Source organism: Copadichromis virginalis, linkage group LG5 (genome assembly GCF_057382275.1).
Source record: "Copadichromis virginalis isolate Kocher_CV1m ecotype Utaka linkage group LG5, C_Virginalis_male_GT1.1, whole genome shotgun sequence".
Taxonomy (NCBI): domain Eukaryota; kingdom Metazoa; phylum Chordata; class Actinopteri; order Cichliformes; family Cichlidae; genus Copadichromis; species Copadichromis virginalis.
Window position 1 is genome coordinate 38957464 of NC_140622.1, and position 12760 is coordinate 38970223.

General features: G+C 38.8%; 1 protein-coding gene across 1 annotated transcript; it reads right to left on the minus strand.

Moving 5' to 3' along the window:
* Window positions 1–2697: 2697 nt before the first annotated feature.
* LOC146710346 (uncharacterized) lies at window positions 2698–9542 on the minus strand. The gene is made up of 5 exons (XM_085458109.1): window positions 9401–9542; window positions 8960–9265; window positions 5045–5128; window positions 4874–4905; window positions 2698–3813 (listed from the first exon to the last, which is right to left on the minus strand). The coding sequence occupies exons 1-5, from the start codon at window positions 9519–9521 to the stop codon at window positions 3556–3558; spliced, it is 801 nt and encodes a 266-aa protein (XP_085314235.1). The 5' UTR covers window positions 9522–9542; the 3' UTR covers window positions 2698–3555.
* Between the last annotated feature and the right edge of the window lie 3218 nt (window positions 9543–12760).

The window sequence follows — 12760 nt, forward strand, 5'->3', positions numbered from 1 at the left end:
GAGAGGTGAAACGTCTTCAAGCAACTTAAAGAAGTCCAGACGCTTTTCTTTGCAAGCTCCTGTGACCTACACCCATTTTCACACCTTGGCTCATGTGATTAGGTAGAGGATCATTAGGGGGGCCTTTGTCCCTCTCAGTGGGAAACTCCCACAGGGCTTAAATCTGGGACTCTCCACCATTTGACCTTAGAACTGAAGAAGCTTCTCGGATGAGAGGTGAAACGTCTTCAAGCGACTTACAGAAGTCCAGACGCTTTTCTTTCCAAGCTCCTTAGATCATACTGTGATGTTACTTATCATGTTTTTTCATTGGTCCATGATCATCGCTTATGGGTTTAAGTCATTTGCAAATCTTTTTTATTATTCTTGTTTACTCGGTTCTATTAATAATTTTATTTGTGTCCACTATGTTGTTTTTTGTCTTCTGTCCTAACTTTACTCTTTGACACTAATGTCCATCTTTCTGTTTAAATGTAGTATTTGTATTTGCTTGGTTGTCAAAACACTTTGCACCCAGTGTTTTTAAAGATTTTTAGATAAGTAGAGTAAATTATAGTAAGTTACTTTTATTAGTTTCATTATTGTCTTGTGATGGTCTCCATGTCTCCCTGGCTGACCTAGTTTCAGTCCATGTGTTTGTGTTGCTGTCTCTCCCTCTCTTCTGTCTGCCTGGCCCGAGCTCATCTTGGCAGTTCTCACCTCCCGCCCGTGGCCCAGGCACCTGGCCTCATCAACCACCTGCCGTTGATCTGTCTGATTGCCCGAGCCGCTATTTAAGATGGCGGCTCAGTGTTCCTTGTTGTCGTTTTGTCAACTAAAGCTCATTAATATCCTCCAGCACATCAAGCAGTGCTGATGTCATTAGTCAAATGTAATCACAGAGGGAGTGATGTCTGCATGCTCAATGAAAACATTCCCTTATGCAATCACTTGTAGCTCTTTTCAATCACATATTTGATTGTCACATTCTACAAATATCCTGTCACTGTAAACTAACATGAGATAATATCATTTGGTCGAAATAGTCCCACCTCGTTCAGAGTTATATGAGGTTAAATCATGACTCAACTTCCTCAAAGACGAATGATGTAATGATCTAGCCATTAAACTAAACCAATGAGGTGGTAATATTAATTTTAATAGAGAATCATTTTGGATATTCAGTTTTACGAGTCTGCACCCTAGAGGTATGAATGAGGATTTTTCTATCAATGAGTTTTTGTGAACTGTACCCTTTTTTTATTCTTTTTTACCAGTTACTTTGCTCTGTCAATCATTCTCACACGGGTAATGTTTGTCTATTTATCTATTTCTATTTATTTTTTCAGTAAAAGAGGGAGTAACATTCTAGATGTCTCGTTTTAAGTCTGAATTTGAGAGACATAAATGAGGACCTTTCCACAAATGTTTATCCATGTGATGATGTCCTCTTGTTTTTAAATCTAACTGCTGCACTGACTTCTTTTTTGAATTAAATGTTTTTCTTTGTTATCATTTTTTGTATATTTGTAATATTCCTTTTATGTATTTCATGCATGTATTTTAAGACAGGTGTGGATTATGTCTCCTCACCCCGTCTTCATCATTAATGACTTAGTCCAGTATTTACTTGGGCGTGACTTAACCAATTAACCAATACTAACCCGGTATATGTCAGCTGGTTCAAACCTTGAAAGTAGGTGAAGTTGTGCCAGAAATGTTTGCTGTGGTTAACTCATAACTCAAATATTTGAGGGTGTGATTTGAGAATGAGGAAGTGATGGAGTAGAAAAAGATGGTGGTGGTGATTAAAATAGCTGTGGTTTTAAAAGAAGCACATATAAGCAGTCCCATGACCAAACACACAACCTTTGAAAGTAAAGACAGAACATTTGTACACTTTCAAGACACAAAAATGATAGAAAGTGTGCGTTTATATCTGTTTACAATCTTTGTTTAGTGACTTTGTGCGGAACAGCTCACTTGTCTCACAAAAGTATTCATGTTGTACCATCTGTCTGACCCTCTCTTTGTGTTCATTATCAAAGCCAATTCATTCAAATTCAAGAACTGAATTATGAATCACATTTAATACACACAAACAGCTGGAAGAAATAAACACAACTCGATCTGCTGTTTGTCAAACCAGGATGACACTAATCTCGCATATTAACTCTTACAGACAAATCAAGCACATTAACAGTTTTCTCCAATATTTCTGCACCAGGGGAGAAAATTTGAAAGTAAAGACTAAAAACCATCACCAGGTTTGATCGTTTCCCTTATTTGGTTTGAGATTTCATCTTGAGTGTGGATGTACAAGTGTGTGTCAGAGTGTGGTCACAGTGGTTAGCACTGCCTCCTCACAACAAACTATATATCATCAAGTATACGAAACTAATTGTTGTCTACATTTATGGTTAAAATGTGTCTTAGTACTTAGAATGGTCGGTCAGACTAGTTTGCCTTTGGCTGTTTGTCTCTCGGGTGTTTGGCGTCCAGTGTTGTTTCTTGATTGTTTCTCTTCTCTGACCTAAAACTTTGTTCCCTCATCTCTCTCTGTCCTTCCCTTTTAAGTTTATTTTCTCACCAACCTTATTGCTTCTTGTTGATAAAGAGGAAATAAGTGGTTTAAGTATAAATAACAGGAAGTGTGTGGCACAGTGTGACAGAAATAGACGTTTAGTACTTTCATAGAAAATTCTTTTATTGCGAGGAGAATCAGTTGAGTCTACACCGTTCTCACATGCAGCCTGAAACTCTGACTTCCACAGAGACATGATGCAATTGATGACAAAAAGATAATAATGACACATCCCCCACAGTCTGTATTTATTTCCCAACTTTACATCATTAACAGCACTGTAAAAACAAACTGGTGCAACTGCTGATGATCTCAATCCTGAAAAGCTGGTTTGTGTGTCAAACTCACAACATCACTTTTGATTGTTTTCATGTTATGTGGGACTGCTGACCAGTTCACTCCCTGAGTAACCGCCCACTATTCTGACTGGTAGAGAACGGTGGATCGACCTGTCCATGTGGTGACACAGTTAGCTTCGTAAGTATTTGTGCATCACGTTTTTTGTACTTTTGTCTCTGTAAACCATCACATTCAACTGTAAATATAACAACAATTAAGATGTGATTGAAGACCAGACTTTAATTTGACGAAATTTCCCCGTGTGCCTCATTTCCATTTTAGTATCAGCTTAAATTCACCTCCACTAACTGTGCTCTGAACTGGTTTAAACTCTGCATTGGGCTGAATGAACTGTGTTCAACTCTGTGCATGATACCACAGCATGGTATAACACATTATCTCAGGTCCATTGAGACACAATGCATTTCACTGCTGATGTGAACCGGTAGATAATCTGGCAGAAGTCTAAGACCCCCGAACAGACGAATACTGTCACAAAAATGTGAGACTTTCATCTAAATAGCTTGGTTTAAATCCCGAAACCCAAAAGTAATCACATGATTCCTTGCTAATTTTTAACAATTTTACAACAAACATGTTCCTCACAGAGCTGATCTTTTTTTCATTTTCATTTTGCCTGATAAGTGGAGGATCTACTTCACCAGTCTGTGTGGTTCGGTCACGGTCAGGTCGTCTGGACACTTGCTGAACTTCACAGCAGAATACTCACAGGCAGAGGAGCTGGGTTGGAGTATCACACTGCCAGCTTTTTCAGACCTCACTTGAAAGTTGATGGCAGCGTAATGTGGCGAGGCAGTGTGGTTTATGGGATTATTGGCACTGATGGAAATCGAGTTCACTGCATTTTCTGGGTTCTGGAGGTTCTCCTGTCTCTCGTCACAGATACAGTCCTTCAACAATAAGCAGAAAATGAGTTTATGTCTAAACACTATCCATAAAAATTGTTCCTATGTTGCCAGAAACAAAAAATATGCTTTTTTTTTACAATTTTTTTCTACTATTCAGCCTTGAATAACCATCAGCTGACATTTTTTTGTCTTGTCGTGAAGTCTGAAATGATTCCAAAATTGACGTTTTGCAGACATTGGAGAGTTTACATTGTTGTCTAGACTCACGTCTTTATATTATGTTTATAATGAAAAAATAAAACAAACAGTTACAAGAAGAGTGAGAGATTATTGAAAGCTAAATCACTGGGGAGACTGAATCTCACAACCTTTTTCCACTACAACCTATTCCACTGACCTAACAGCACAGCAATTATAGGATTATAGTGTAACATGATGACTTGGAAAGTCCAAGTAAGCAAAGTTCACCATGTAATAAATAAGAATTTACAATAAACCTGCAGAAATGTCACAAACATTAAGAAACAACTTTAACATCCGTCTGTCGACTGTGTAGTTCTTGCTTCATAAGGAAGACGACAGAGCCTTTAGCTGTCAGGCCCCTCTTCTGTGAAACCAGATGAGGGCTGGATTAGGTGACCCTCAATCCTCTCCCAGTTATGCTGCAGTAGGTGTAGGCTGTGGGGGTGATTCCCATCATGCATTGAGTGTTTCTCCTTCAGTCAGCTTTCTCACTCACTATGTGTTTATACACTTCTTTGCACTGAATCATTACTTATTATTACTACTCATTGTAGTTCTCTTCCACAGCATGTCTTTTGTCCTGTCTCCCTCCCCTCACCCCCAACCAGCTGTAGCAGATGATCTCCTCTCCCTGACCATGGTTCTACTGGAAGTTTCTTCCTGTTAAAAGGGAGTTTGTCTTTCCTACTGTCGCCAAAGCGCTTGCTTATAAGGGGCCATCTCATTGTTGGGGTTTTCTCTCCATTACTGTAGGGCTTTATTTTAATATAAAGTGCCCTGAGGTGACTGCTGTTGTGATTTTCAATTCAACTCAGTTTTGATAAATAAAAGTAAAAAAAGAAATAATTTCATCACGAACCTCTTTGACATGACGTCCTGCTGCACCATTTCCTAAAATAGCAACCAAGCAGAATTATTTATTAGTAGTTCATAGTTTGGTTTTAATGTAAATCTGGTTTAACTACGAATTGCCAAAGACCATTAATTTAATGAAATAAAAAAGATATCTTGAAACTGCGAACATTCTTACGTTTGTAGATGAGGATCAGTGCTATCAGAAACAGCAGGAGCACAGCTACAGACACAGTAACACTGATGATAACTTCTAAGCCATCTGTAAAATAAAAGAAAGACCAAAGAGAAAATATTAACCCACAGGTTTGTTTTTTTTAACCATCCAGAAGGTCTCTGTTGAGGAATTTTACAAAAATAAAGTTTGAAAATATTAATAATGAAAAATACTCTAAAAAAAAATATTGAAAACACTGAAAACATTTCAGAATCAGAATCAGAATCAGAATCAGAATCAGAATCAGAATGGGTTTATTGCCAGATGTTGAGGTTTACAACATTAGGAAATTGCTGCGGTGCTTCAGTGCAGACAATAAGAATTAAAGTGCTATGTAGAAAGAAAGATATGTGCATGAGAGTGATACATTCAGAGTGATACATTAAAAAAACAACATTTTTTCACAGCTTTTTATAAACTGGACCTCGACAAAATACTTAAAACATGTCTTACTTTATCCTTTAACGTCACAATAAAGTTATTTTAAAATGATCTTCAAATGTTTCTATTAAAAGAAAAATGTTTTGTTGCAAACATATTTATAATTTCTAGCATTCTAGCATGAGTGGAAAGGGGCTGTAGTTACTCCAGTCTTTAAAGGAGGGGAGCGTGACTTGATATGTAATTATCGTCCAGTTTCCATACTCTGTTCTTTCAAATGTGCTTGAGAAGGCTGTGGCAGCACAGTTAATTGATTACTTAGAGACTAATCAACTGCTTCATCCAATGCAGTTTGGTTTTAGACCAAAATTTTCCACAGAAATGGCAAATTGCTATTTTGTTGAAAATATTAAGTGTAATCTGGATAATGGTAAAGTTGTGGGTGCAGTGTTCCTTGACCAAAAATAGGCTTTTGACACTGTCAGCCACGACATACTTCTTTCCAAGTTGATAAAATTTGACTTTGCAAAGCAAGCAGTTGATTGGTTTGAGTCCTATCTTCACAAAAGAGAGCAGTGTGTGAGGGTTGATAAAGAAAAGTCATCCATGTTGGAAAACAGAATGGGTATTGTGATCCCAATGATCTGTACTTGGCCCATTGCTATTTAATCAATCAATCAATCAAAGCTTTATTTGCCACATGCAGGTTGTCCTGCAGTGAAATGCCCCCCCCCGACCTTACACAACACAGACATCACATGGGGATACAAGTCGGAGATCGGTAGCATTACAGAAAAACACTGAAATGTACACTACAATGGGAAAGTACAAGAGGGAAAAAAAGAGACCTCTACTCATGCTGTGCTTCCATGGTAGGACAGCACGAGAACAGGAAACAAAAAAACTCCTCTGCACAAAAAGCACATAATTGTCCACAGCACAACATTGTGAAAGACATGACAAGCCACAGGGGTGGGTGGGGGGTGAGGAGTAATCCGAAGCGAACACAGCAGCCGCCCTGCACAGCGCTACCATTCCAGCGCGGCACACAGCCCCGCCGTGTTCCCCCGCAGGAATCAAGCATCAAAGGCGTTTGGAAAGGGAGGGGGATGAGTGTGTGCTTATCAGTGTAAGTGTATGTGTGCGTGTCCATAGTTCAGCTGAGACAGTGTCCTTCGCCCTGCCAGGCTAAGTAAACAGTCTACCAGCCAACCCAGGTGGCCTGCATGGAATGGGAAGGAACAAACTAAACACGGGGCCGACCGTGGCTCAGGGGGTTGGGAAGCGCATCTGTAACCGGAAGGTCGCTGGTTCGATCCCTGGGCTCTCTGTCCTGGTCGTTGTGTCCTTGGGCAAGACACTTTACCCTACCTCCTACTGGTGTTGGCCAGAGGGGCCAATGGCGCGATATGGCAGCCTTGGAGAGCCGCGAGCTTCGCCATACTTGCGTTCTGTGATGTTGTCATTTCTTGTGCTCAAGGAGCCGATTTCTGAGAACTCACGGCAGTGTGCCTCCCCGAGATGTCCACCAATTTGCGCCCAGAGATGTTATTCTGGGCTAGCCCTTTCGAGATATATCCAGTCTGCAGTCAGAGATCTTATTCTGAGTATTCACAGCAGCCGTAGCCTCTCCAAGATCTTATCCGTGCTGCACTCAATGAGCCCATTTTGAGAAACTCATGCCTCTTCCCATCGTTCCAATCCCAGCGGGCAGCCCTGTGGGGGTTTGAACAGCCGGTTCCGCTTTCTTAATTCTTCGATAAGTCAGGGCCAAGCCAGCTCCGATCAGCAAGAACCCTGTTATCATGGTTCCGAATAGGTAGATATCTTCAGCACTCAGGCTCACCCGAGCCCAAACTTCTCGTTGAGAAAGGGGTGTCAATTGCATTTAGGGAGCAGTTGATCCAATCCATAATTCCTCTTTTAGGTTTTAGAGAACAGACTGTGAGAGAATGTTCCAGGGAAAAGTAGTAAAAAACACGAGACAAGACAAGGACATAAGCAGGGAAGATAAGGGAGAGGAGAGGAGAAAAGTGCGACCGCCTTCGCTGAGAGCCAAACGAGAAAGTTTGTTTATAAATGATTTGCCTGCCAGTTGTCCAAAAGCTAGCTGCCAACTTTATGCAGATGATGCAGTTATACACGTACCAGCTAAGTCACCTGGTGAAGCAGCAGACACCTTATCGGCACATCTAAATGATGTCCAACAATGGCTGGAACATAATCATCTTGTATTGAATAAAGAAAAAAACAGTTTCTATGTGTTTTTCTATTAGGAAACTAAGTTCATCTGATGATTTTAAAATCAAGTTAAGGAACAAAGAAATAAAAAAGGTCAAAGATTTTAAGTTTCTGGGAATAATTTTAGATTCACATCTTAAATTTGACAAGCATGTAAAGAAGATTTCTAAGACGGTCAACGCTAATCTGAATTGTTTTAAGTTGATTCGGCACTATATACCTAGTTCAGAGGCTCAGTTATTTATGCATTCTATGATATTCTCTCATTTTTCATATTGTATGACAGTTTGGACCCAGGCAACACCATCTATAATTCAGCCTGTGGTGTCCTTATATAACCAATCTTTAAAAATAATGGATAAAAACTCTGTTCGGTGGCATCACTGTCACATTTTAAAGAAATATAATCTACTTAGTTTTAAGAGTTTTAATCATTTATGTTTTCTTAAATTAGTCTTTAAATGTATAAATAGGATGGATACATCCAGAGACAAGATAGTAATCGCAAGGTGAACGGCAACTGCAAGCTATTATATTGCAATATATTTACAGATAAAACCAGCAAGTGAAATAGACTGATTGACATTGCGTACAACACAGAGAGCCTCATTCTGACACTGTTGTGTCTCCCTTCCCAATTGAATGGCAAATGCAAGAGGGGATTCAAAGGATAAAACATGGACTAATATAAGATCTATTTGGTCAGTCAGCTTTTTCCATAAAGGCGTTGCCATCTGTGGAACACACTTCCAACCAAAATCAAATTGATTACAGACATCAGATCCTTTACATTGAAGGTTAAAGTTTGGTTAAAAGGAAATCAGAGATGTAGCCATTTTAACTAATTTTAATATTATTTTAATTTATTGTCTATTAACTGTAATTGTATTTATGATGTCATTTGGTTTTATGAAAGTGTATGCTTTATTGTAAAATGTATCTATTTTGATTGTAAGCCCAACAAGGGACAATTGTTGACAATTAGCAATAGCTATAAACTTATGTGCGTTACATCAGCTTCATGTTTGTACTTGGACTATGTTAAACTGCACTGTCCCTTTTAAATAAATAAATTCAAATTCAAGTTCATTTTTGCAGTATCGGGAGTAAAGTCCCTGCCTTCTGTGTTCTTATCGTAAAGCTCTTCAGTAACATGGAACTTCTTCATTTACATCTGCACTATAACATGTAGTATTTTAGTCATGCCCTGATATAAAATTTAAACATAAGAGGGTGAAGATGTGAATTACTCACCTTTAACCTCTAGATGTATTTGTTGAAGAGAAAACTCTTTGTCACCTGATTTCACTCCACACCAGTAGACTCCAGCATCCTGTGAGGACACATGACTGATGGAAATGCTGCTGCTGGTGTTTGTTGACATGATTCTCCAGTTTGGCTGCGGAGAAGGGCTTTTTGGTAAAACGTTCTGACAAGTGGAGTTATCCTCTTTGCAGAAAAAAGCGGGCTTGTATTTTCCATCAGGAGAATCACAGGTGATGGTGGTGTTATTATTTCTGTATGCAGTTTGATTAAATGGTTTGGGGCACCCATCTTTATCTAAAGGGAAAAAAGAAAACCAAGATAAAACACAGTAAAGTGTGTATCAGATATTTTACTCTTCATTACATTTATCTTATTTAACATTGCAAATAAAGTTTCTTTTATGGGACCAAAAAACCCACAACTTCGTACCAACTTCAAATTCTGTGTCTTTGGATTGTTTTCCGTTGCTGTCGGCATTATTAAGCTCCTTGACGATCAACTTGCCAGGGTTTATTTTGTTTTTTTGAGGAAGATTAACAACTTTTTCCATTTGAAATCTTCCATTTGTTTTTTGATTGAAGATGAATTTAACCCACTCTCCTTCGCAGGGTGCTGCTTCTGACATCCGCTCACAACCTAAAGACAAATATTCACATCATGTCAGATGTCAAAAGTCACACACAGTTATTTATTTTAATGTCTCTTATTACATTTGTTTTAAATGGCCAGTTTGATCTAAATTAGTTAGATTAATATGAATGCATAATTATGGTGTATGACAAAACATACAAGTGTTTTATTTCTTCTTGTTCAGTTTCATTCTTTGTGAACAATTTTGAAATGTTGTGTTTTTGTGTTGTAGCCGTGCCTTTTAGCTCGATATATAACAAATGAATTGCAAAATGTCTGTCAAGGTTCTCAGTCATCCAGGTCATTGTAGTATAAGGAGTTTGGAAAGAAAAGCGTCTGGACTTTTCTTGAAGATGTTTCATCCGAGAAGCTTCTTCAGTTCTAAGCCAAGCTTCATTTGAAAGCCTGATGCTTAGCCTCGTCCACCCCAGCTGTAAAACTCAGAAACCAGTCTTACTTGTTATCATCTATCGTCCACCTGGGCCTAACACAGAGTTTCTGTCTGATTTCTCAGACTTTTTATCTGATTTAGTTCTGAGCTCAGATAAAATAATTATTGTGGGTGATTTCAACATCCATGTAGATGCAAAAAATGACAGCCTCAACATGGCAACATTTGGTTTCTCTTCATTGGCTTCCTGTTAAATCCAGAATTTAATTCAAAATCCTGCTCCTCACATACAAGGTCTTAAATAATCAGACCCCATCTTATCTTAATGACCTTGTAGTACCATATCACCCTATTAGAGCACTTCGCTCTCGCTCTGCAGGCCTACTTGTTGTTCCTAGAGTATTTAAAAGTAGAATGGGAGGCAGAGCCTTCAGTTTTCAGGCCCCTCTTCTGTGGAACCAGCTTCCAGTTTGGATTCTGGAGACAGACACTATCTCTACTTTTAAGATTAGGCTTCAAACTTTCCTTTTTGCTAAAGCATATAGTTAGGGCTGGACCAGGTGACCCTGAATCCTCCCTTAGTTATGCTGCAATAGACATAGGCTGCTGGGGATTCCCATGATGCATTGAGTTTTTCCTTTCCAGTCACCTTTCTCACTCACTGTGTGTTAACAGACCTCTCTGCATTGAATCATATCTGTTATTAACCTCTGTCTCTCTTCCACAGCATGTCTTTATCCTGTCTTCCTTCTCTCACTCCAGCCGGTCACAGCAGATGGCCCCGCCCCTCCCTGAGCCTGGTTCTGCCGGAGGTTTCTTCCTGTTAAAAGGAAGTTTTTCCTTCCCACTGTCGCCAAAGTGCTTGCTCATAGGGGGGTCATATGATTGTTGGGTTTTTCTCTGTATCTATTATTATAGGATATACTGTACAATATAAATATATATTTGAGGCGATTGTTGTTGTGATTTGGTATAAATAAATTTGAATTGAATTGAATTGAGTTCTAAGAGCAAATGGTGGAGTCCCAGATTTTAAGCCCTATGGGAGTGTCCGCAAGAAGGTCACGGACACCTTATTGATCCTCTACCTAATCACGTGGGCCAAGGTGTGAAAATGAGTGTGGGTCAAACTCCAGACGCTTTTCTTTCTAAGCTTCTTAGACTATTCTCTGCAAAATGATTTAATAAATTAATTTATGATACTGAAAATTTGCTTTGAAGATTCACAGTTACTGTTTTATATTTCTGAAAAAAAGCACAATAATAAAAGTTTTATTGTCTAACACATAAAAACAACTGAACTGTCTCTTTACTGAGAGGGATTTTATTCTCTCAGTATTTTAATCTGTCTGCATGAACGCATGCTTCTGTAAACTCATATAGTTATCAGTTATAAACACAGTACAGAAGCACATCACTGAAACTGTACTGACTATATAGAAAACTGTACTGGAGGCAAAAATGTATGTTGTAATAAATGTTTCCATAACATGATGTCATAACAGTATAGCAGCGACTAGCATGTAATACCAGATATGATGTGGTAGAAACCTTTTACCTGCCATCAGTGAGAGGATGAATAGCAGCAACTTCATCTGTTGTTTTTGGATGCTCATCTTCAAATCTTGATTGTCTCCTGAGCTCGACTGATGTTAGTGAATTTCTGTCTGTCCTCACCCTGTTTTACTTTTAAAAAGAACTCCTCCCACCTTCATATCTCATTACTTTGCGTCAGTAAACTAGATGTGGTTTGAGTTTAAATTAACAGGAAGTCCACAAACAGGAATAGCAGTTCAGAAAATGACTTTATGAGTTGTAACATGAAGTAAAGGCTTTTTTTGTTTGTTTTGGGGGATTTTTTTAGTTGAAATCTTTATTTAGTTTTTAACTGATACAGTTTTTACTGGGGCGTGGGAGAAATGAAGACAGTGGTGGTGATGACTAAATAGAAATTAGGAAAAGAAGCTGACTCATGCTTCGCTGTCTTTATATATTTTTAATAGTGTTGCATCATCAATTTAAAATAACAGGATATGACTCACATGATTTTGCAGTACAGTCTATACTAGAATGACTCTGAAATATTTGTGTTGTAAATATGCTTTTAAAAACAGAATTCAGTGATTTTCACAGCTGTTTAAAACCTGTGTTGCATCACATCTTTTCATGTTCAGCAGGCAGGATAGGACCCAAACACAAGAGGGGAAAACTGAGAGAGGCAACTTTACTGCTGTAGGTATTTCAACACTAAAAAAATCAGAAAGCATAACCAAAAACTAGGAACAGACTCTGAACTAGCATTGAGAAAACACACACAGCATACGTGTTGGGAATAACGCCGTTACTTTTTTCAGTAATGAGTAATCTAACTAATTACTATTCCTATCATTACAACGCCGTTACCGTTACTAACAAGAAAATGCGGTCGCATTACTATTGTGATCAGTTTACGGCACCTTATATCAGATGTAGCTGTAAGTAATCTGGGCGCTACAGCTTTAAGCAGCTGTGCGCGCTCCGGATGGCAATCGCTTTCTGACAGGGATCTCTTTTTGGCACAACACCTGGAGCTAAGAGGGCAAAACAATCGCATGAGTGCTGCTGCTTGGCTGAGGAAGAATAAAGTAGTCAGTGTAGTTCATGTGTTGTCTTGTGTAATTAGTGTGTAGTGTTGTGGATAGTTTTGTGTTGTGTGTCCGAACAATGAGGCGACTGCTGTCTCCAGGTAGAAACAGGAATGATAGATCTGCAGGTATCAGGCTGTGATG